The sequence below is a fragment of the Cylas formicarius genome, unplaced genomic scaffold (genome assembly GCF_029955315.1).
Source record: "Cylas formicarius isolate icCylForm1 unplaced genomic scaffold, icCylForm1.1 PGA_scaffold_9__14_contigs__length_23061073, whole genome shotgun sequence".
NCBI classification, from domain to species: Eukaryota; Metazoa; Arthropoda; class Insecta; order Coleoptera; family Brentidae; genus Cylas; species Cylas formicarius.
In genome coordinates, this window is record NW_026844365.1 from 19,930,374 (window position 1) to 19,956,664 (window position 26,291).

General features: G+C 35.1%; 1 protein-coding gene across 5 annotated transcripts in view; it reads left to right on the plus strand.

The window, feature by feature from the left end:
• The window catches only part of LOC132707094 (aminopeptidase N-like), a 35,374-nt gene that overhangs the window by 3,946 nt on the left and 5,137 nt on the right, over positions 1 to 26,291 (plus strand). For 3 of the 5 annotated variants that reach the window (XM_060678766.1, XM_060678767.1, XM_060678765.1), the window contains 4 exons: positions 936 to 1,106; positions 12,295 to 12,444; positions 16,434 to 16,506; positions 16,561 to 16,708. In XM_060678766.1, coding sequence (XP_060534749.1) covers positions 936 to 1,106; positions 12,295 to 12,444; positions 16,434 to 16,506; positions 16,561 to 16,708 — 542 coding nt within the window. Of the gene's footprint in view, positions 1 to 935; positions 1,107 to 12,294; positions 12,445 to 16,433; positions 16,507 to 16,560; positions 16,807 to 19,131; positions 19,367 to 26,291 lie in introns of those variants that run through there. The other 2 variants (XM_060678770.1, XM_060678769.1) reach the window with 2 other exon arrangements.

Sequence of the window (26,291 nt, forward strand, 5' to 3'; positions counted from 1 at the left end):
TTTACATGGGCCCACAGAAAGTAGTCTAGCGGTGTTAAATCACAGATCTAAAACGTGAAATTAGGCGGTCACCAAACGTGTCTTTCAATAAATCGATTGTGGCACGAGTTGTGTGACATGTTGCGCCGTCTTGTTGAAACCACATCTCCTGGACATCATGGTTATTCAATTCGTTTGGCTTCAATTCTTGCACGAGTTGGATTTTGTAAGCACGTAAACCAATATCCTTTCGCAAAATCTTCCATAAAGTGGATAGACACAGATCCAATTCCTGTGCTCGATGGCGGATGGACTCATTCGGGTGTTCCTCAATGCTACGCTCTACAGCAGCAATAGCTTCTTCTGTACGCACCGTACGGCGTCTCTGGGGATGCGAATTATCAATAAGAGTAAACGTGATGCGAAAACGTTCCATGGTTAATCGAATTAACTCCTCTGATGGACGATTTTGTCGACGATAAAATGGACGTACTGCGCGATACGTATTCTGCACAGAAACATCATTTTCGAAATAAAATGGCACTATTTGCAAGCGTTGTTCAGGCGTGAGTCTATTCATGATGAATTGAACTTGACAGCTGTTAAATCGATCGCCATCTTGAACAGAAATGCCAACTTAAAGTTCTATACATCGAAAAAAAAACACTCATTATTAATATTAGAGATAACATGATATTTATTATACTTCATCAATACGCCATATGTTTGGTCGCAGTTTTAAAAGCAAGTTAATATTGTGCAATATTTGTAAGTGCCTCAGAAGTTCCAAGGTGTTTTCTAAATACACATTGCGCAGTCGGAATGATATTATTGTCAAAGTAATCGTACATCTGAGTAAAAAAGTCTCCTTCAAATGCCTAATAACAAAAAAGAAGAAAATCAATTTTCTTTGTGGTTAAATGTTTTTTCAATAGATGTTGTTTCGACAATTTTAGCATAAACTCGCATGTTAAGTACGGAGTACTGTGTAATTGCGTGCGTTACGCAGCAAATGATTCTTATTTTAAGTTCTTTGTGGAACAGTATGTAAAAAGCGAGGACGACGAAGAGCAAAAGTACATTATAAGTATACTCACCTGCACCCAAGATTCCGACAGTGTTCAACTGTAAGTAACAATTATAATATAATTCTATAAACTTACGACTAATCGACCCATCCCTTGAAAAGAGATTCCGAACCGACCACGCGTCCGGTGAACGCCCAACAAAAACGAAATTTGCGTTTAAGAAAGAAATTTAGAGAAGCGTTAGTTTGCATCTTTTTGTCCAAATTTACCACATTCAGTTGCATTTGTTATTTTATTTGTTTGTTATGGATTAACTTCAAAATATATCGGGTATTATTAAGTAAAACGTCCAAGCGAAAATAATGATAATTATCTTCGAATTTCTGGGAGCACCAGCGTAATTGTCATATTAAACGTAGTTAAAGTGACTCGTGTATCTGTAGTATCTGCTAAGGGAAAGTGGTAGGGGGTGTTTGAACCTTTTCAGAAATAAATGTCCAAATCTCAAAAAACGCTTTAGCCATTTTAACGAACTTGGAGTAGTAAAAAAGGACTCTTCCTATGCTATGTATGACGCGATTGCGATAGCTGATCTTGCTGCCAGGTGGCGTTCTCTGACATAATCTTCATCCTAACTTTAGATATTCTTAAAGGAACTTAACGCTAAAAGAGCTTTGTTTTGGAAACAATTTCCACTTTATGGGTTAACACATTAATTTAATTAGGTTATTTATTATTAACTAATTAATTTATTGTTTAGATTTTCAAATCATTTTTAGAATCGCAGCAGAATTTTGTTGTTTATCATTACTTTTTTACAATACCTTCGAAATCTCACAAAATTACCCAGTAGCTGACAATATTAAGTTTTGGTAGCCTTGCCCATTTTCAATTAATTTATGATCACAAATTTTTTCGTTAACAAGTACGTTTAGTCAACTAACAGAAACTAATAAATTGTTGACGACTAACCAATTTTATTTTTATTATTTAAATAGTAAAATATGTATTGAAATAATCGGGATTTTTCTTCGTTCCTAACGTGTCGATATCATCCAGACACTGGATTACGATGACTTTCAATAAGACATTTTTAATACAATTCATATCTAAGAAACTTAAATTAACAAAAACAGTAGGTAATCAAGATACTTTGAGAAGCATCAAAAAACGACATGGTCACACAAATAACAGATTTGTTTTTATGGTAATTTGAAAATTAGAAATGATTTTTTTCTGTGAAAAGAAGAAAACAAATGGTAATACTAATTATTCTAAGACGACTAAGCATGTCAAAACATATTAATTACAGCTATGGGGTAATTTAGTGTCTTCCAAAGGTATTCTTAAAAAGTAATAATTTTTTCTGCTCTTAAATATAGTTTTCCATCTTAAAAAATTAATAAAATAAATTAATAACCCGCAAAGTCGAAGTTCTTGCCAAAATCCCAATTCTTTTAGTAAATATTGAGAATCCGATTTCATTGAGTTTGAGTTTTGGCGCTTAATTGACTATCTCATGACATGGCAAATCTCAATCGCTTCACTCGTACTACGAGAGCACAGTAAAAGCCTTTTTAACTACTCCAAGTAGGTTATTAATATTAATATACTCTAAACCTTTTACGAGATATCAACAGAAACATTAAAATCATTTCCAACATTTTTGCTGGGCCGATTTACTTAACAATTTTTTGTTAAATTTCTGGAACCGTCCTTTTCCTAATACTCCACGTTCCCTTGCTGGGACATATTTAGGTTAACTTAAGGCTTTATTATGACGGCATGTTGTATACAAATGTCTCTTAGATGCACGGCAGGCATGGTAGTCTCAAAACCAGAACAATGTCAAAAAAACTTAAAGACAAAAGTTGTTTGGACTTATTTTTTCAAATTTTATAATGTTATATATTCAGTATAATGCGAGACAAGTAATTACTTTCTAATTTCAAATAGAACACCGAATATATTTATATATTGATTTCTCGTAACTTTCTAGAGAATTTTTTTCTGGTCTAATCTACCTCTACCTGACCTTTTGTGATATATTTGGGATTATACTTCCTCACAGAAGTAAACAAAAACATTGGAAAAATATTTAAAAAAGATTATTGCGCAGAAACTTTCGCAATAACCCAAAATTAACAAAATATAAACATACACTTTGTTGGGCAATGTTCATGCCCTTCCAGTCTAGTCTATGGTAATTATTTATAGAAGAGTAATTCCGGTTGTGATAGTGTGATGTACTCGCATGCGGTTGAATTTATTAATGTGCCATTAGCATATCTTGTAAATTATTCTTTCTCCATTGGTACTTTAAAGTCTTGCTTAAAAAACGCAATAATTTTTCTGCTTCATAACACGGGTGGAATTAGGTGAGTTTCAAACTATAGACCACATGGCTGTCAGTATTTTCTAATATCTTTGAAAAAACCTTTTACAGGCATTTACATCCATGTAAATATTTTTTTTTTCAAATATTCAGTTCGGATTTCGCAGAAAACATTCGACAGATCAGACAATTCTTTCACTCTACAAACATATTACTCTCAATATACATCAAGACCGGAGAACTGCTTGTGAATTTTTTTATTTGCAACGTTCATTCGACTTTATCATTATTTATGTGCTTTTCCATAAATTTTACTGATAGATGTGAATCAGTAAAGCTTAAATAAACATGGTAACACCAGTTCTGAACCAAGATCATATTATGCCAAAACTTTGCATCTATTGCTACGTAATATGAAGATTAAGAAATTTGGGTTCTCTAGATTTGTTACGTTTTTATTTTTGTTAATATGTTGATTCGTGCCTAAATTATAGCACACTATGTTGAGGAAAGGCATCATGTCGCGGAGAAATATTAAGAAGAACAATGTTATCTAAACCTAGGTTTTCCTGTTGTCGTCAACTATTTCGTAATATGGAAATAGTAACTCTTTCTGGTCTACTTACTTATAACTGTGTGTTAATTGTTAAATCTGATCCTAGTAGCTATAAGCCACCTCAACTCCTAATTTGCATTTTGATAAAAATTATCCCAGGCCTAAATTGTCTATACGAGGGGGTACCCATAAAAAACCGGAATTGAATTGCCGCGCGCAGAGCCTTGTATAGGTGTACTAGGTTGTGGATAGTACAACTTATTGCGAGTTCAAGGCCACCTTCGTTTTAAATTTAACTTGTTTTGTTCACTTGCAGAGCCATTTTTTGTTAACGCTGTTTGTTTGTTATTTGGTTTTTTTCGATGGCAAGTTTAAAAGAACAAAGTGCAGCTGTGAAATTTTGTTTTCTGCTCGCTAAAAGTGCTGCTGAAACTGTTTCAATGTTAAAAACAGCTTATAAAGACGATGCGATGGGAAAAACTCAAGTGTACCAGTGGTTTGTTCGCTTGAAAAATGGCGACGAGTCAATTGATGACTGACCTCGTTCTGGACGTCCATCAACTGCTCGAATCGACGGAAATATTGAAAAGATTCGAGAGTTTGTGCTCACAGACCGTCGACAGACAATTGCACAATTATCAAAGATTGGTGGGTTGTCTTGGAGCACGGTTCAGCCGAAGATTTGGGAATGAAAAGAGTTGCTGCCAAGTTTGTTCCTCGTGTTCTCACTGACATGCAAAAAGCACATCGTGTTGAAACATGTCCTGCTTGGAATCAACAGCTTAAAACAGATCCAGATTTTCTTTCAAAGATCATTACTGGTGACGACTCATGGTGCTATGGTTACGATCCAGAAACGAAGCGACAGTCCAGCCAATGGAAGACGTCACTGTCTCCCCGTCCAAAAAAATGTCGTCAGATCAAATCAAACATCAAAACGATGCTGATTTGCTTTTTCGACATCAACGGCGTAGTTCATGCAGAGTTCGTTCCACCAGGTGAGACCGTTAATCAAGCTTTTTATCTGGAAGTTTTAAGAAGATTGCGCAACAGTATTCGACAAAAAAGACCCGATTTGTGGCGGACAGGGGACTGGTTCTTTCACCACGATAATGCACCTGCACACACTGCCATTTCTGTTAAGCAGTTTTTGGCTAAAAATGGCATGGTTCCTCTGCCCCATGCACCTTACTCGCCTGATCTCGCTCCGTGTGACTTCTTCTTATTTCCACGTATGAAAAGGGACATGAAAGGACAGCGATTTGACAACCTTGAAGAGGTCAAGAAAAAAACGAGCGATGAGCTGTCGGCTATAGCCAAAGATGGGCAGTATTTTGAAGGGGATAAGGTCGTTCTGTGATTTTCAAAGCAATATATAGTTTATAAAACATGATTTCGGTTTTTTTTGGGTACCCCCTCGTAGTTGCCAATGTCCGGTTGTTTTGCCGATGAAAGTTTTTCATTATTTGCTTACTTCACTTCACATATTGATATTTTTGACATTATATGATACCTCAAATCAAGTCTATGGAAATAAATTTGACTTGATTTTATTTAGTCAGGCATGTACTATATTGCTTGCAACAAGTTAAAACTCAAGTTTAACAGGAATTAGCCTGAAGTAAATAAAAAATGAGGGAGGGTTCCCAGCAAGTGAATGGAAATTTTAGCGGACAGCATTCCTAGATTATTTAGTTTCCAAGGGTTCCACCAGTGAAATCCAAATGGAACGCTATAAATTCGGCCATATGTAATTGGTCAAATTAATGTTTTGAAAGGTATATTTTTTTATAAAGGCAGCCAAAGGGAAGATGAAAACTTTGATCACTTTTTAACTGAATATCGACGCTTTTGAACAGCACGAGACATACATACAATGTACAACTGGACGATGGCGCTGATATAAGTGTTATTCCGTTAGATGTTTATAAAGGAAGGATCTCATCATTAAAAACAAAGGAACTCGATATATCATTTACACACTTAATGAAGGAACCTATTCTCTCCTCATTAACAAAACATCTTTAAACTTATTTATAAACGACTTAGAAGATGGACAGGCTTTAACAGTAGCAGGGACATCATTATAAACTTTATTAGCGTTATAAGTGAAAGATCTCTGAAACGTGGCAGTATTGTGCTTGGGAATATGGTACATTTGGCGGTGCGATGTAACACGTTGGTAGATGGAATAAACAGCGCTCTAAGATATAAGATGTGCACTTCAGGAACACTGTCGATGAAAAAATTATTAAGTGATTCCGCTGTACTGAAACCATCTGCCTAGAGCTTTTCATTACGAATATACTGGATACGCTACTTTCAAAAAAATCTCACATCGACATTCTGATAAAAAAATAAACAAAAAGAACGCATAGCCTATTTCATTACTCCCATTAAATATTTATTCTTCTTCTTGTAGTGCCGTAACCTTTGACGATTGTTGACTATCATGTTAAAATTCGTGTCTTGTCTACCGCTGCTCGGAACAATTCCACCATACCATGGACTAAGTTTTTTAACCAGGATGTTTTTCTTCGTCCGAGGCCTCTTCTGCTGTATATCTTTCCTTCCATGATTATATGTAGCAGTCCATACTTTTCGGGGTGTCGCATATAGTGTCTAAAACATTCTAGCTGACGCGTTTTAATAGCCACACTTATTTCTGGTTCTTTATTCATTCTGGCTCGAAAGTCGATGTTCCTCGTAACTACACAAGGCTTTCTTCATCCGAACGTTACTCTTGCGATCTCTATTCTTATATTCATTTCCACTGATGGATCTCAACCGTCATTAATGCTATTGCCCAGGTAGGTCAGCTTGCCTTTTTCTATCGGCATTCCGCTGACAAGCATGCCGTTGCCCTGTGGTGAAGCTGGTTTAGTTATAATCATGTATTTCGTTTCCCTGTTGGTCATTGTTTGTCAATATCATCGTGTCGTCAGCATATCTAGTGTTGTTGATATTTCTGCCATTTACGACTATCCCCATCCCTGCGTTTTCTAAAACCTTGTTGAATATTACTTCCGAATACAGATTGAAGAGTAGGGGGGACAAAATGCAACCCTGACGCACTTTTCTTGATTTTGATGTCATCTGTAAATTAGTTTCTACTTATCACTGTTGCCTTTTGTTTCCAATACAGGTTTAAAATTATTTGACTGTCCTTGTCGTCTATTTTTGTTTTTTTGAGTATTGCAAGCATTTTTTCATGCTGAACTCTATCAAACGCCTTTTTAAAGTCAATGGCACAAGCGTTCACATTGCAGTTAACATCACGACATCTTTAAATCAATACTTGTACGGCGAACAGTGCTTCTCTACCTCCGACGCCTTTTCTAAAGTCAAGCTGGGTATCGCCGATGTTTTCTTCCAGCTTCTTATAGATTCTGCGGCCAATTATTCGCAAAAATATTTTTAGGATATGGCATATTAAGCTGATGGATCTGTAGTCCTCGCACTTCATTGCCTCGCTCTTCTTAGGAAGTGTAACAAATGTTGACCTTAGCCAGTCACTTGGTACAACTCCCTTCTCGGAAATCGCATTAAATAAGGTGGTGATTGAATTAATTAAATGAAAAAAAAAATACAATAAGGTTTCAGTCTAGTGCTATACCACAAGGTGCTCGTGACTATTAGTTTTTAAATCTTCCTTGGACTGGCCTATTATTTTCTTCCCAGTGTTATCGATAAAATAAATTTAACCTCTAGGAGACCACTTCGTATTTCCGAAACATTGCCCCGCCTCGTACCTTTTAGCCGTTTTCTGGCAGCACATACTCAATTTGTATGATGACTTGATACTTAACCAAAACTGTACCAGGCTTCACCTGATCAATCTTGCCAACACGAAATGTGTCAATATTCGCTGCGGAACATTAAACTTTTAAAAGGCTGAGAACAAGGTCAGCAACAGTTTGAAGCAAATTTTCATCTCTATTTTCTTTTGAACCACATATGTGTAGGCTTAGACTGATGCTCCAGGATGCCGAAATAAAACTGAACCTTATTTATGACTTCAGAGTTTCTTTTCATAACAGATGCGAGATTTTATGATCAAATTTACGAGATTAATGTCTTCATTTCGTCATCGATCCTATTGCGGCCATCCGGCAGTACTTCTAGTATGCGGGGCCAACTTGACTTCAAGTGGACAACTCATTTGCACCGGACGAACCGTAATATAACCTCACCTTGTACAAAATTGTTCTATTAGTTGAAATAAAAAACTTGGTAATCGAGTCGAAGCTTTTACACTTGCAGAGAAGTCCTTACTACTGGCACAGCAACAGGAACATTTATTTTACAATTTTAATGCCAGATTGAACATTTCAATACATTTCATCACAATCATCTTGTCGGCTCTCCGATTTAAATTTTTAAATCGGTAGAAAACCAAAATTTGAGTAAACCTTGGAAAAATAGCTTAAAAATAAGACAAAAAATCCTTACGGTTTTTGATTATGCAGAAGTAAATCACCATATAAAATTAGGTAAACAACGTTGGTGGTAGATTTAAAGCATTATCTTACGGTTTATCTAGTAAACGCGAAAGTTAATAAAGAAAAGCACCAATTTTGCCAACCTAAAAGTAAATTTATGGGTCACATGTTTTCTGAAAAGGGTATGCAAGTTGACCCAGAAAGAATAAAATAAATTCAAATCTCCAATTAATCTAATTGAATTATAAAGAATACTTATTCAATGTCAGACGCTATATAAAAAACATATCTGATTCACCAGCGCTCGTCCCATTTAAACCTTCTAAAAAATAGTTAGTCAATGAGATTAACAAATTTTAAAAACCTTGTTTACTTCAAAATGACCATGAGGTCAATCATAGCCAGACTGAAAGAAAAATACCAATTTTACTACTTACAAATCTTCTGGATTCCTCCTTCGTCGGTTAAAGATGAATTGAACTTACTGACGAAGCCAACAGGATGAACGGCGACAAGTCAGCAAGTTCAATTCATCAACAACGGATGCAGGAGTATTACATTATATAAAAATGAAAAATGTCTTTCTGTGAAAATTCAATGGAAATCGATGAACGTTGTGAAATTTCAGTTCTCAGTTCAGTTCAGTTCAGTTGCTCTTATTTTACTGCCAAAGAAGTAGCGACGCAAGTATCGAAAGCAGCATGAACTTTTTAGTAAATGGTGCAAACCAAAAGGAACAAGAAAAAACACAAAAGCACATGTAGTGCAAAGATATGCTCGCTTTTTTATATTTGAGTACTACTTTTAAAGTTAATCAAATAAACAGTAATTTCAAGATACTGGCCAATTTCCCATACTTAGATGCATTTTTTTATATGTGCTCGTTATTCATTAAACTAAAAAAAATCGGAAAACTGGATTACCCTCATTAGATCGAATATTGGCTTTATAAATATTACACTGTAGTAATAGAACTCTAAATATGAATGTTTCTAGCACACACACGCGTTGAATTTGATTTTTGAACTTTGAATAGATATTTACATTAATCGATCTTTTGGACCCAATAAAGATTCTGCATTATTGATTTTTATGGTTCAATAAACGATTTTTTTTTCAAATGTATGTATTTCTTCTTTTCTATATTATTTTTTTAATTCGTTACTTAATAATCATGCATGTAATCCCCAAATTTCCATGTACCGCGTTCGAGCTTCCTCCCGCTATCAGTACCATAAACCAGTAGCAAATAATCGGCAAATGTAACATATCGTACCAGCAAATCCAAATCCTTAAGAACGCACTGCGAAATCCCAAACATATTACTTCCATTTCCATTCTACAAAATGTTAAACGGCTATAAATTGGCCAAGAAGATTTTGGAGAAACACGGCAGAAAAAAGTATTACTGAGTATTATCACAATTGGCAATTGGTATTCATTGTCGTTTGATAATTGTGTTCAACAAAAAATAAAAAAAATTAAAAAATGATTTTTTTATTATTTATATATTTTAAAATCATTAACACACACCACTACAGTACATCTGCTTTAACTCAACTATATAAGTATATAAAGGTTTCCAGTCATGCATACAATTCAAAATATCTCAGAAATGGCGAGACATGGACATAGTCTAATATATATGAAGTATGCCTAGAAGATGTACAGATAATAATAATAGAAATAATTATACCAATATTTTAAAAGTATGCAAGTTGCAAGTTTTTTTTATATTTTCTGCATATACTGGGATAAGGTAACATGCCATTTAATAGGTACTTGAAATTAATAAGGGTTTTTTTTTTCGATGTTTAGAACTTTAAGTTGCAATAAAATGACGATGGATTATTCGATTGACATGAATTTTATTTATCCGAAAGATAATCTTGTGGCATTGCATTTTAAATATGATTTCTGGCATATGACATATGACGGCTGACGCGGATGTAGACCAATCTGGACGACCAATTTTCGATGACTTTTTCCAACATTTGTGGCCGTATATCGGCAATAACACGGCGAATGTTGTCTTCCAAATGGTCGAGCGTTTGTGGCTTATCCGCATAGACCAATGACTTTACATAGCCCCACAGAAAGTAGTCTAGCGGTGTTAAATCACAAGATCTCACTCCAAATGCGACAGTTTTGTTTGTTGACGTAGCCATTCAACCAGAAGTGCGCTTCATCGCTAAACAAAATTCGCTTATGAAAATCAGGAATAACGGCAATCTCATTTTGGGCCCATTTGACGAATCTACGCCTCACTTGATGATCGTTTGGCTTCAATTCTTGCACGAGTTGAATTTTGCAAGCACGTAAACCAAGATCCTTACGCAAACTCTTCCTGTGCTCGATGGCGGATGGACTCATTCGAGTCTTCCTCAATGCTACGCTCTACAGCAGCAATAGCTTCTTCTGTACGCACCGTACGGCGTCCCTGGGGATGCGAGTTATCAATAAGAGTAAACTTTGAGCGAAAACGTTCCATGGTTAATTGAATTAACTGCTCTGATGGACGATTTTGTCGACGATAAAACGGACGTAGTGCGCGATACGTATTCCGCACAGAACCATTATTTTCGAAATGAAATTGCACTATTTGCAAGCGTTGTTCAGGCAAGTCTATTCATGGTGAATTGCCAAACCAAACTGAGAATAAATCACTTGACAGCTGTTAAATCGGTCGCCATCTTGAACCCTCGCTAACAACCAGACATAGTAAAAAGATTCGGGTTTAATATGTGCCCCGCAAATCTATAATTGGTAGGTCCAGGCTGTTGACTAGTTAAGTAATAGTTATTGATATTCTATATTTAGAAATAAATTTTTGACCCAGAAGATATTGTAAGGAGGCGCACCAACTTCCTCTCCTGTTATTTGTGTTTTGTGATATATTTAGGGGATATTTTAAACATATTGTGCTATATTCTGTTTTAAGAGGTGCAAATATTGATCTTCAGTTAATTTTTGATCTACCAAAAGCAGTCTCTTAATATATGTGCCGAAAGTACCACACCAAACATTAACCGACAGCTACCGTTGTGCGGGTTTTCCTGTAGCGAATTAATTAACTATATCAGCCAAAAGAAAATGCTGTTGCTATCTTGATTTTTAAAACTCAGTTTCTAAAAAAATTAAAAAACTTCAAGTATTATGAGTTCTCAGAAAATTGTTATTGTTTTACATATCATTAAAAAAAATGACTGCTGGCCATATACTTTTTTTATATTTGTCTTGGTACTTTTAAACATAAAAAAGTTTAGCGAATCAATATATTATCCAATCCCATTTCTGAATTTTTAGATACAGAATTATTTTGAAAATGTTTAGACTTCCATTCTTGCTCAGTTATGTTTATTTTTGAACACGTTGTGTATATGCGTAACTCAAAGACAAAGTCTACATCTGTAATTGAATAACTGATAAAAAAACGGTGTGCATTTTGCTAATACGCTTTAGCTGTCAAACTATAGTGACATTTCGTTTTTTTTTTCTGTGTTATGTATAACAATTATAAGAAAATAGATATAGCAAGCAGGTGTTAGGAATGCGCATCTAATATTGAACACACACGTTAATATTAATTGGTAACTACATTTTTGTTATAAATGTTTTTTTTACGTAAAAATGCTCTTATGTGTTTTATATCTACAAACCATTAAAAAATACTAAAAAGAAAACTCTCTATGGCCCTAGATTCTATTTAAAAAGCCCCATTCAGGGCAGTTTTTACCTTTAAGACTCATGATCGAGCTATAGAAGGTGTTTTTTGAGAATTGGACATACTGAAAACACCCGATTGCTCTCAAAGCCGTGACATAAGTATCGGAAACCCTCAAACACACTCACGTCAGGGTTCAATGGATCTGTCGTATTAAAGTGACACTTTGTCCACCTGGGGCAATAGCCAACTTTATCTTTTATATATAATACAATGATTTTGCTTTCTAGTTTGCTGAACTGGACACTGAATAATTCATCGGTATTAAAAGCTATTAATCATGGCGTCGAAATTTACATTGATCTTATATTTAGTTCGCCACATGACCTCCAACTGACGCTACAGTTCATTAAGCAGAACATTGAAGTGCTTGTTAAAGTGTAAGTCAGAAATATACCTAGCTATTTAGAAATAATGTACAGTGCTTCTCAAATCATACAGTATCCATTTTCTTTTGACCCATTAAAAATACAAATTTCGAGCTATGGTATTTGTGGGATTTAATGATACAACTAATATTTTGACGTCAGATAACGCCGTATCTCCGGAGTCTTTTGGTGGGCACAAAAATTTTATTTAATCAGCCGTTGTAATTGAATAAAATTTGACATCCAAGAAAAGTTTATTTAACTTAATTTACTGTTAGTAATTTAATTATAAAAATATATTTGTTGAGGTTACAACTCAAAAGCTATAGCCTAAATGTAATGCACAAAAACATTTAACACGTTCTTTCCTTTTTCACATCACAAAAATGCATGCAAAACTTCCAGTGTTTTGGAAATATTCAAATTACAATTCAAAATTCCCTTATGCTTTAAAAATAAATAATTACTTAAAATATGAAAAGGGAGGCAATAAAAAACCATATTAAACATTAACAATTTGCTCGCCTAACTAAACTAGAACCCTTTTATTATTGTTAGCCTTGCAGCGCTTCCAGGTTATTGTACTAGTTTTTTTTAATGTTCGATTTATATTAAGTTTCTACGATAGTCGATTTCAAAGTTTGGAAACAAGCGTTTCATGGATAAATGGGTAAGTAATAACTCTCACAATGGATTCCAAAATCATAGCAGAACCCGGAAAGTTATCTCTTTTTAAGACAGTTAATCTGAAAATCTTGCTTCACTGCTTCAAATAAAGAACTTCCGTCTAACTAGCCTGCTTTTCTTCTGCATCTTTTCGACCTCAAAAAGATTTTCTAATTGAAATCCGTTTCCGTCGATATGTAATTCGACAATGGAATTCGAGAAAAAAAATTCTAATTGAAATCCGTTTTCGTCGATATATAATTCGACTATTGAATTTTCGAAGACAAACCCCTCCGAAGGAGCTTTTAAAGCTATGTTGTCAGAATTTATAACTACATTAGAAACTATTACAATTTTTTTATATTCAAATGTCGCTCTCACTAGGTCATAGGATTATTAATATTAATATCCACATCTATTTCTACATCACTTCGACCAGGATTTTTCGAGACACTCCATCACAGAAGATTTCGATAAAGTGGAATTTACGATAAATCGCCTGAGCAACACTCACTTAACCATATAAATTTCCAAATTCTTAAAAAAATTAATTCGATTGTTATATTACCACTTAACTAGATAGTGAACTTAAAGGACCAAAAGTTGACGTTGGAGTAGCTATACAAATAAAATATGGTAGCAAAACAAACCGTATAGGTACATTCAATGTTTCTAAAATGCACATCATGAAGGCAAAGTCCATGCTGCGCAAGGACTCCCCTGGAAATTCTTATTAGGGACATCAGGATCAAGGAAACACGCAGGACCATCAAAAACCGAATATAACGAATATTTGCCTTTTATTCTTTATTTGATTCTAGCACCTTGACTATTCTGGTTAAAAAAATATTACAATTAAAATAGAAAATAAACTTTGTGTTGCCCTAATTGATCAAAGTCAAAATTCTAAAGAAGTTTCTACATTTTCAGAAAATTTTTGGATTTATTTTCGACATTCTATTTCCAACTCACCACAAGTACTACCCCCCATATCGTTCGCCTTAAGGAATACAAAGTCCATACGTCCATGCGTCCATATCCTGTCTCCGCAAAAAACAAAAATATTCTGTATAATTTACTGCAGGATATGCTTTTACATGGTGCAATAGAGCCCAACGATTCACTTTTTTGTTCTCCTCTTGTACTTATTAACCAAGGCAAAAGTTTTGCGCCGACCCCATTTCAATGACAGAATTCTAGTATAATTGGTCATTTATTTAATTTCAATGTAAATTTTTATTTTTTATTTACAATTAAATTTAAAAATAATAAAGTAAAACTTCATCATCGAAATGTAAAATCGCTGTTGAAGAAAAAAGAAATTACCTGGAACATGACACGTTGAATATCAATAAGCCACAGACCTAAATGCACTTCTAAATTATGAAAGTCGAAAAAAAAAAACAAAATCTATTTTTCTGGGCAACATGTAATTGGCAATGTTATACAATATTAAAATACTTGTTTTTTGTATCTAAGGTATTTAAATAAATCATCTGGTGTCAGATATCCAACAAAGCGTACCCTAATATTCAGTAAATACATTTTATAAATTTTAATAAAATATTTCTTTTGAATTACGGTTTTTGAACAATGTGTGGCTTATTATATTTCATATCTTCACATTCGGATGGTGTTGATATAAAAGAGCTTTTTATTCCATTCCAAGTTGCTAAAATTACTAAAAGAGTTTTTTTAGTTAATTTTTATATATACTTTAGAAACATAATTAATTTAAAATTTCATCTTGATGGTCCTGGTCTCCTCACATGTTATGTCATTATTACTTGCCATAACTGATTGTGCTTTGTTTTTATATCCCAATACTAACATAAAAATACAGTAATATAGTACGTAAAATTATTGACTACCAAATATTTATAAATCAGTGACGCTCTTTGTTTTCAAATAAGTTTGAACAGAATTTTTGTTTCTTTTTTCAATGGAAATGGATCTAAAACAAGTTACTCAATGATCTATACATTTTTTGGAGGGTTGCGTAATAAAATATCAGTTCCAAATAAGTATGATCAAAGATATTCAAATCTTATTATCTTGGATCTGTCTAAGGACAACTGCCTAAATTCTGTGAAATGACGGGATAGTGAGCTAAAATTAAAGCACTATAGTTCATTTGTGTACTCGGATTATACAAAAAAAAGTTGTAGTGTAAATAGCAGATTCTTTTTAAGCAATATTTATTACAATGTAACTGTTAAATCCGCAAAGCGAACACCCGGGCAAGAACCGCGAAAGTTTAAAAATTTAGTGGCCCGTAAGGTGTCGCCGCCATGCGGAAAATGTAGAGCTAAAAGAGAGGGAGAGCGCGCGCACGTGCGACGAAGAACGTGCTTAACGTTTTTCGCGTTCGAACTTGGCATCGATAGCACGCCGATAGTGTTGAACCCCCAAAAGAAAAAACTATTGTCTCCCTACGCGTTGCGTGTGCGTGTGAACCACCTCCACCGTACCGAGACCGTGATCCTCAAGATCGAAGAGGAGCTGCTATTGGGGACCCAGTCCAGCGAGACAGCAGCGACAAGAGGTTAGTGCCGTCTCTACCCTCATGTCCACGTCTTGCGGGCTCTGCTTAAAAAATTACAGTCCGCTTTAAATTAACCTCAGGGTCGCGACGACCCAGTAACTATTTCATCATATTCCTATTTCTATATAAGTTTTTATTTACTTCATTTTAGAATATAAGAGAGAGAGAGCGAGAGAGAGAGACAGAGAGAGAGAGAGAGAGAGAGAGAGAGAGAGAGAGAGAGAGAATACAAGTTGCTTTCAACCGGGCTAGATTGCTTTGGTCATTCGCCCATTTTCTAGCATATGCCAAGGATTTTTCTTTTGGTCACAGACAAACACGTAAAAGAAACTATAACCAACAATTGTTCTCAGATTGCTAAGGACTTTGAGCGATAACAAAAAACGACGTTTCCGCCTGAGACAATACGGGTTCATTCGGCCTTCGACTAAACACGTTGCATACTAAATCCACACAATAGAAACATTATAAAGTATTCTGCCCCGACCGGCCGGGGGTTAAACCTCCATGTGCAATGCTCATGACAGAATCCATCTCAGAAGTAGTTGTATAAACTACTTTCCCACCACTGAAACTATCATTGCAATTTATCTGAACTCTACGATATAACTTTAACAAACTTAACGTAACTTAATTTACAGAGCTCGTGTTTCATTGGTTCTTTAGCATAAAAAGGTAGTCCCAATCAAACCAAATATCGATCCCTACATATCTTTTTAAATGATTCTGGTGGGTCCGAATTTGGGTACTGTACTACATATGCAAATTAATGGTTCGAATTCTGCCGTAGGTATGGTAAGGAAATGTATGACGTTATATTGAATATGGTAGATAGATTCCCAGACAAAAAAAATTTTGACCAGGTAAAAACTTTTTTTTTCAAATTTATTGCTTGTTTTTTATGATCTTTCTTGTAGATCGAGGACTGGAAGATGCCTCAAAGTTTTGATCCAACGTTTCACGAAAAAATATCGAAAATTCTCAAAGATAGTCTTCCTCGGCTCGACTGGATCAAATTGCATAAGGATGAATTATACAACTATTACGATATAATTGCAGATTCTGGTAATTAATTTTGACCCGATCAATAATCAATTTATTATGATGACTGAAAAAATGAATTATGAACGTAGAAAATGTTGGACTACATTCATATCTGATTCTATACTTTTTTAAAAAGTCGAAAAATTAAAAAAAAATCAAAAAAGTCCGTTGTTTTACTTTTTTATGATAATGTCTGCACAACGCTGATGAGTCTGAAAAAAGACGAAACTTTTGTTGCTTTTTTGTTGTAAGACAATCTTGCATTAATCAGGTATATGTATCCATTGAAAATATCAAATTAGCGCTTTTTTTTGTTTTACATTTTTATTCATATTATAGGCTGGAAAAAGTCTGTTGAGATACGGTTTCACTGTGTTCTTGGTTTTTTAATTGACTATCCGTTGCTGTAAGAAAAGATAGAGCAAAAAACTTTAAAATGAAGATTTCAATTTGTAATCAAAATTTAAGCTCGTGCAAATCCATTGCTAAACAGCGATATCTGCGGCAGTTACTGACTACATTTTTTCATCCATGTATAAAATTATATGTCAAAGACAAAAACGCATTTGGTATTTTGTTATTGGCATTTCTAAACGGTTACCACTCCGCTCACCATGTCTCCGATTACGAAGACAAATTCTCAAACAGTTGTGTTAGTTCGTTCCTCTCTTCGCTCAATTTGCGGACCAAACGCTCCTTAGACTCGTATTAAGAATCTCCTAAAAACGAAACTTTTCACGAATACCAAAGTCTATCCCCATATATATATATATATATATATATATATATATATATATATATATATATATGGATATATATATATATATATATATATATATATATATATATATATATATATATATATATATATATATATATATATATATATATATAAGAAGCGAAGGACAGTAACGGGGCTACTGGTAACACACAAACAAACTGTTAATTATTGGGATCACCCCAACTTCGATGGATCGCCGTAAAGGGAGCAATAGAAGATGTTGAAGCTCAAAGCAAAGTGGCAATTTATTGTAATATCTAGCTTTCGCCCATGGATACAGGCTTCATCAGGACACTAAGTCATATAGAGAACAAAAAACACTTCATCAGAGTTAACAATCTAACCAAAAAATAGTGAAAAAAAGCTTACACAACACGCCTCTTTCAACCTCTACATATAGAGAGATGACATTGGTATATAAAATAAAGTGTTTCGCCCGCTCTAACTATCAACATAACACTCGATGGATGAAATTTATGGAAAAAATTTATAATTGTAAAAAATATTAACATCCACCACAACGTTACAAAACAAACCCACTAACATAAAACGTTAAGGTCAATAAAATATCCGGATTGATAAAATATTAAAAGATGAAAAAAACAGCCGAGAAGGAAAACTAAATGTGCGGGGACTTATTAACAATTCGCAAACAACTTAAAAAAAAAAGCCACAACCAAAAAACCAGTCAATGATACCAACTGTACAGCCAACCATAACATATGTAAAACACCGAACAAGGGAGGGACTTTCAAACAGAATTCTTTCAAATATGCACCCATTGTACACTATTTATATAACTATGTTTACATTATTGAAGTTAACGTTAAGGGTAATTAGAAACAATCCTTTAGGAACGGGGAGAAAGAAACAAAGAAAGGAAACTGTTTTTAAACATTAATAGCAACAAATTTAGCAACCCACTACAACCTGACAGTATCAAAAAACTCTGGTAGCTTATGCTTCGCAGTACGACTCTGATTAAGAAGATAGGTGTAGATGCTACTAAGACCCTCAACATCCTTCTTTCTGTTGAGGCTATTACTACAACAGTTAATATAACACATCTCTAAAAACTTACGTTTGAAGAGGTTCTTTTCACTCTTTAATACTACCGCTTCATCGTACATGACACTATGTCCGGTATCATTGACATGAGCACTTAAACTAGTAATATTTGGTTTTAACTTACAATCACTTTTATGAAGTGTTAGCCGTTTTTTTAACTTCTGTGAAGTATGACCAATGTAAATTAAATTGCAAGAGCATTTAATGCAATATACAACATCTGATTTATGTAACGATGGGGTAATGTTTTTAAGATTGGAATAGAAAGATTTGAGGGGTCTTAAGTTGTAATTGGCAATTTTTATATTAGTATCTTTAAAGATCCTAATCAGAGCCGGGGACAATCTATCTATATACTGTAATTTGCCAAAACTAGGCAACTCATTATTAACATTAAGCTGTGGTTGTAAAGCATTAGGCAGGTCTGTAGTGGCACTATTACAGGAGAAAATTTTATTTATTAACGATGGTGGGTATTTATTATTAATTAGTAGGTTCCTTAATAACAATAAGTTCTTATTTACCAGACTATGGTGACAAATTTTTTTAATGCGATCAGTCAATGCTACAATCATATTGATCTTTTGTTTTTTAGGGTGATACGATGTGAAGGGAATGTATCTACCGGAACTAGTAACTTTTCTATGCCAATCAAGAATAACTAAATTTTCACTAGTGCGAATGACCTTTGTGTCAAGGAAAGGGACTGAACGATCTGTCTCCGTCTCCACCGTGAAAGTGAGATCGGAATGAAAGGAATTGAAAATTTCAATTGTGGATTCGATGAGGTTAAGTGGAACTGCTGTTAATAAATCATCCACATATTGATATATGAAGGGGAATTCAAAACTAACTCTGTCTATCACATAATAAAGTAATTTGTTCATAACAATCTCAGCAATCACAGGGGAGGCCGCACCCCCCATAAGAAGGCCCTTCACTTGTTGGTAGAATTTTCCATCAAATGAGAAAAAAGTATTATTATATAGAAAAGTTACCGTATCCAAAAACTCCTTCTTAGGTAATGTACAGTTGGGCTCAACCAAGTCGAAATGTTCCTCTATAATATCAACAACTAACTGTAATGGAATATGAGTAAATAAGGACACTACATCGAACGAGACAAGTGAAAAATCAGATGGTAAAATAGACTCATTAATACGCTCCGCAAACTCAAAGCTATCTTTAACCCTAAACTTATTGAAGCTACTAAAAGACTTATAAAGAATTTGACTGATAAATTTAGCTAAGGGTTGCGTCGCCGCACCTACACATGAAACAATAGGGCGTAAAGGGTAACCATCTTTATGTATCTTCGGCAACCCATAATATTTGGGGCAGACACCATTGTAGGTTTTGAGGTTACGAGCCGTGGTATCATCAATATAGCCAAGGTTGTTAATTTTCTTGATAATATTATTGCATTGCGTTTCTATTGAATGTGTAGGGTCCCTTATTACAGGTAGGTAAGTGTTAGCATCATTTAATAATATGAGAGTTTTTCTATGTAATCTTCTTTAGTCATGGCCACCGTGACATTACCCTTATCAGATTTAGTGATAACCAAGTTAGGATTAGCTTTTAAAAATCGTTTCGTACGACGCTCTGTATCATATGTAGGTGTTGCGACACTAGCAACAACACTAGAATTAATGTAATTAGTGATGAGATTAGTGGCCCTCGTTCGCAGGAGGTCTCGTTTTTGTTCATCTGAGTTCTGGATAATAATTTCTACCTCAGAGAGTAGTTTAAAGATATCTATATGTTGAGGTGACACAGGAAGGCTAAATTTAGGACCAAGCGAAAGAAAACCCCTAACATCATCAGGAATCTCAATATTGGACACATTCTTGAACCAATTAGAATTGTCAGTGGTATATAAATCACTACTATTAGCTTTCCTTGATTTTAACTTTCGAAGGTTAGACTTTTTTATCTTGTTAAATAGTGTGTCATATTTAATGTTTTGTGTATATAAAAATTCGTCAAGGACTCTAAATGGAATGTTACATCTTAAGAAATCAACAGCCCAACTAAGTCTAGATTCCAACATCTTAATTGCTCGACAGGTGTCATAGATAGTAATGTTATGTAATTTATGTGTTACCTTCTGAGTTAAAAATTCTATTTGTGAAGTGTTACTGTGGTTGAGTCGTTGAGGTATCTTCCAAAAATGTTGTGTACTATCCTCCAAAAATCGGGGGGTCAGGTGCAATCTTCTGCATTCTAACAAGAAAACGCGTCTGTTACGTTGATGTGCAAGTCTTCTATTAGTGTTGGTGACCGTTTTTAGTGCTCTGGTCACAGAGGATGACAATGGAATTTGGACCAGCTCAGAGTCGTACTGCGAAGCATAAGCTACCAGAGTTTTTTGATACTGTCAGGTTGTAGTGGGTTGCTAAATTTGTTGCTATTAATGTTTAAAAACAGTTTCCTTTCTTTGTTTCTTTCTCCCCGTTCCTAAAGGATTGTTTCTGATTACCCTTAAAGTTAACTTCAATAATGTAAACATAGTTATATAAATAGTGTACAATGGGTGCATATTTGAAAGAATTCTGTTTGAAAGTCCCTCCCTTGTTCGGTGTTTTACATGTTATGGTTGGCTGTACAGTTGGTATCATTGACTGGTTTTTTGGTTGTGGCTTTTTTTTTTTTAGATTGTTTGCGAATTGTTAATAAGTCCCCGCACATTTAGTTTTCCTTCTCGACAATACGGAGTGTCATTTGCAACAAATCGGCTGTTTTTTTCATCTTTTAATATTTTATCAATCCGGATATTTTATTGACCTTAACGTTTTATGTTAGTGGGTTTGTTTTGTAACGTTGTGGTGGATGTTAATATTTTTTACAATTATAAATTTTTTCCATAAATTTCATCCATCGAGTGTTATGTTGATAGTTAGAGCGGGCGAAACACTTTATTTTATATACCAATGTCATCTCTCTATATGTAGAGGTTGAAAGAGGCGCGTGTTGTGTAAGTTTTTTTCACTATTTTTTGGTTAGATTGTTAACTCTGATGAAGTGTTTTTTTGTTCTCTATATGACTTAGTGTCCTGATGAAGCCTGTATCCATGGGCGAAAGCTAGATATTACAATAAATTGCCACTTTGCTTTGAACAAATAATTAACCGTTTGTTTGTATATATATATATATATATATATATATATATATATATATATATATATATATATATATATATATATATATATATATATATATATATATATATATATATATATATATATATATATATATATATATATATATATATATATGATGACACTATATTCCGGGATATCATCCGTTCGCTCGTTGAACTCCGACTGGAATCCTGCATCCGACTGGAATCCTGCAAATCCTGCATCCGACTGGAATCCTGCAGACGTTTCGCCAAAATCTCACTTGGCATCTTCAATGCTCGCGCTCCGAAAACACTTCGAACACTCGATCCCCCCCTCCCCCCATCACCCCATGTATAGTTTTTGGGATAGCAGTGTTAGTAACAGTAGTAAAAAATTCGCCTTTGTTATTTACTTTAACTAAAGCATTAGGTAACCTAACTTTTTCGCATTCTTGAGAGTGGAGAATAGCGTCTGTGTTTGTTAAATTACATATTTCTTTGAAAATTCTTTCGGTCCTAGGTTCAATTGAAATTCGATTTTGAATTTTTTGTTCAGGTTTGTTAGAAATTGGGGGAAAACAGATTCATGTCCTACTTTATGTAAAAGCATTGTTTGAAATTCATTATAAGTTTTTTGGACTTTAAATCGATTATACATTGGTAGTGATCAAGAAAATCTAAACCGAGAATTCCGTCAAATTCGATATCAAGATCTTAAAGATAGTCTTTATGAAGAGTGTAATTTTCGTGTGAAAATTCCTGGGAATTCCCGGAATAACCGTCGATGTAGATCGGGTTTGAATTTACATGATGAGGTCGCTGCGGGTGTGGATTCATAAAATGTGGCTTAGGATAAGAGTTTGAAGATTTCATCGGTATTTGATTCGAGTTATTACTAATGTTTGCTTTGTTGGAACGATCTAGAAGGTTGCTGTGAATATTGTGAACAATTTGGTTTGACTTGCTGATGTGTACTTCTCTATTGATTTGATGTATGGCCAATTTTATTACATTATAACAGAATGTGATTTAGGAGGATTAGATTTGACAGATTTTTGATTTTCAAAATATGAGAGTTGGAGTTCTCGACCAATCCTCGCTTGGGCTTCTAAGAGTAATGTGGGATTACTAGCACGTATTAGTTGACCTAATCTAGGTTCTAAACCTGTAAGAATTGTATTAAGGGCCATAGTCTCAATTAAAGACATCTAAGCATCCTTTTTTGTCTTTGGAACCTAATGTGGTGGATTTTTGATTTCAATCGACTGGATCTCGGTTTCAAAAATTGTTTCATTTTAACGTTCAATATCGGAACGGCCAGAGTTTCAGGCGTATTTATTTACTTTTTTGTCGAATTTCTTTCGGTCTAGTTGAAACCCGGAACTGTTTGATTTTCATTTATTTATTATCATTATTATTATTTGAGTAATATCGCTTTTCTCTCTGAATCTGCGTAGTGTTCGTTATAATGGCAAAATCTTTAGGTCAGAATAAAGCCACTCGAGGTTTTTTTATAAGTCGTTTGACTGAAATTTATAATTGTTCTCAGACCTGTCTCATTGATTCTACTAAGTTAAATCAATTTAAAGCTCGTTACGAAGGAATTGAAGACATTAGAAATAATTTTGAAGCTCATCATCATGCAATCATTGGGTCGCAACAGATGACTGACAAGTCTCTGGAGGATGAAGACGAAATTCGTCGAGAATTTGACGACAAATATTTCGTGATAAAATCTATATATATATATATATATATATATATATATATATATATATATATATATGGATTTGTTTCCTACAGCGGCTCAAAGTCCTGTTGTCCCATCAAACCAAACAATTTTTAATGCTACCACTAACCAAAAAGTATATGAGGTTGATGTACCAATTTTCAGGGGCGATTACCGAGATTGGCCGACATTCATTGACTTATATGATAGTTTAATTCATAATGACGCGAACATGCCGGCAATTCAAAAATTCGGTTTTTTGGTCAAACATTGCGAAAGTGAACCCCTCAATTTATTAAAAACGTTGCGCATGACTGCTTATCAGGCATTGCGTGATAGATACCAGAACAAAAGGTTAATGGCCACTGAATTTTGGAACAACATACACAACGCTCCTAAAATGTCATCAGACTATCATTTAGTTTTGCGACGTTTAATTGACACATTTCAAGAAAACTTGGCGGCATTGAAAATTTTGGGGTTTCCCACTGTCGAGTGGAATTTTATTCTTCTCAATTTGCTTTTATCAAAAATTGATGTGCATTCAGCTAAATCATTTAAGCTTGCGCACCGCAGTGTAGAGCTTCCTTTATACGACGATTTAATCAAATTTTTAGATAAAAATTGCAAGGCATTATCGTCCTTTGCAATTTCAAGTCCAGAAGACACCATTCGAACAAAATCAGTCAGAAACCAAAGCGAACGCAGTTTTAAATCTAAATTAAATCCTAAAGGTTTCTTAACGCAGGATAGTCCAAAATGTACATTAGGATGTCAGAGTAGACACTCGTTGATTAAATGTTCAGTTTTCAAATCGAAAACGCCTCGTGATCGTTACCCCATCGTCAAGCAACATCGCTTGTGCACATTATGCCTCAATTTGCGGTGCAGCGCTAAAAAATGTTCGAGCAATACAGCTTGCCAATTTTGTCAAACTCGGACACACCATACTTTGCTCCACTGGGGAGCCGATTCTCCTTCCAAAGGCAATTCGCCACAGACACCACATGACTCATCATGCGAACTTCCTCACTCCGTTGCATCTTCTGCATCGGTAGAGCTAAACTCACCTAAATCATATGCCTCTTCTTCGGCGAATATAACCGACTCAACCTTACTCGCTACCGCCCTCGTACAAGTGGCTGACAGACATGGCAACCTACACACTTGCCGAGCGCTGCTGGATAGCGCGAGTCAGGTAAACTGCATCACTGAGAAGTGTTTTCGAAGATTGGGTTTGAAAAGCTACGGTGGAAGTGTTGAAATTCAAGGTATCGGTGATACGTCAGTTGCTACATCGAGAGGCTACACTACTTTCGAACTAAGCGTGCCTGGTTTGAATCAACCTTTCGTGGCAGTCTATTCAGTCATATTACCGTCCATTTGCGTTAACATGCCTATTGTTTCAGTAGAACACAATAGCTGGGATCATTTGTCTCATATTAAGTTAGCCGATCCAAGTTTCAAGACTCCTAGTGGAATCGACATTTTACTAGGTGCCTCCATATTTCCGTTACTCATGTTGGATGGCAAGATTATGCAATCTCCACATGATCCCATTGCCTTAAACACCATTTACGGCTAGATTATCATGGGAAATGTCAAATCATCTGGCAACTCTCGTTTACATCCACGCCATAGCTTCTTTACTTTATCAGATTCTCTTGAGAGAACCTTGTCCAAATTCTGGCAACTTGAAGAGGTTCCTCATACTGAACATATGTCTGAGTCTGACAAGTTATGTGAGCGATTTTTTAACACTACTCACTATCGGGAATTGTCTGGGAGATTTATAGTATCTCTTCCCTTCAAAGCAGACGAGCCTGTTTTTTCGAGTTCTAGGGATATTGCTCTGAAACAGTTCTATTCTTTAGAGCGACGGATCTTAAAAGATGTTGATCTCTATGAAAAATACTCTGCTGTCATTCGTGAGTTTCTAGACTCCAAACATATGGAAGTTGTTGCTCCTCCTGAAATTTCGACTGATACTCAAAAAATGTATTATCTACCCCACCATTCGGTTACGAAAGCTAGTGACCAAAGCGTGCGCGTAGTATTCAATGCGTCTTGTCCTACTCCACAAGGATCACTCAATCAGTTTCTTCTGTCAGGTCCTAAACTTCAAAAAGACATCACCGCAATTTGCCTTAACTTCAGAAAATTTCCATTAGCATTTTCTTGAGACATCAAAGCCATGTATCGTATGATTGTACTAGACCCCAAGCATCGGGATTATCAGAGGCTAGTATGGAGATTTTCTCGCGAGCAGCCTATCCAAGATTATCGTCTTACCCGCGTTACATTTGGAATCGCATCATCTCCTTATTTGGCACTTCGAGTCATTTTGCAACTGGCACGAGAGGGCTCAGAAGCATATCCTAACGCTTCAAGAGTTCTGCAGTCCGACATATTACACCTTGGAGGAAGCATTGACTCTTAAAGCAGAGCTTGTTGAGTTATTAAATTCCGCAGGTTTTGAGCTGCGGAAGTGGTCAAGTAATGATCTCAACTTTCTTAATACAATTCCGTCAAATATTCGACAAACTTCTGTTTCACTAGACACTGACACTGACTGTTTTCACAAAGTCCTTGGTCTCCAATGGGACCCAGTGAATGATGTCTTTTCATATCAGGTCAATCAAACCGACGATTCTTGTACGAAAAGATCAATTCTCTCTACCATTGCTCGTACGTTTGATCCAAACGGCTTGATATCACCTTGCATATTTCTTGCAAAACATCTAATGCAATTGATGTGGGCAGAGGGTGTAGATTGGGATGATACTCCAACCCAAGGTCTTGTCGATCGATGGTTGACATACAAAAGTCAGTTACCCTTGATTTCCCAGATAAAAATTCCCAGGTACATCTTCAGTCTCTACAACTCCATGTTTTCGGCGA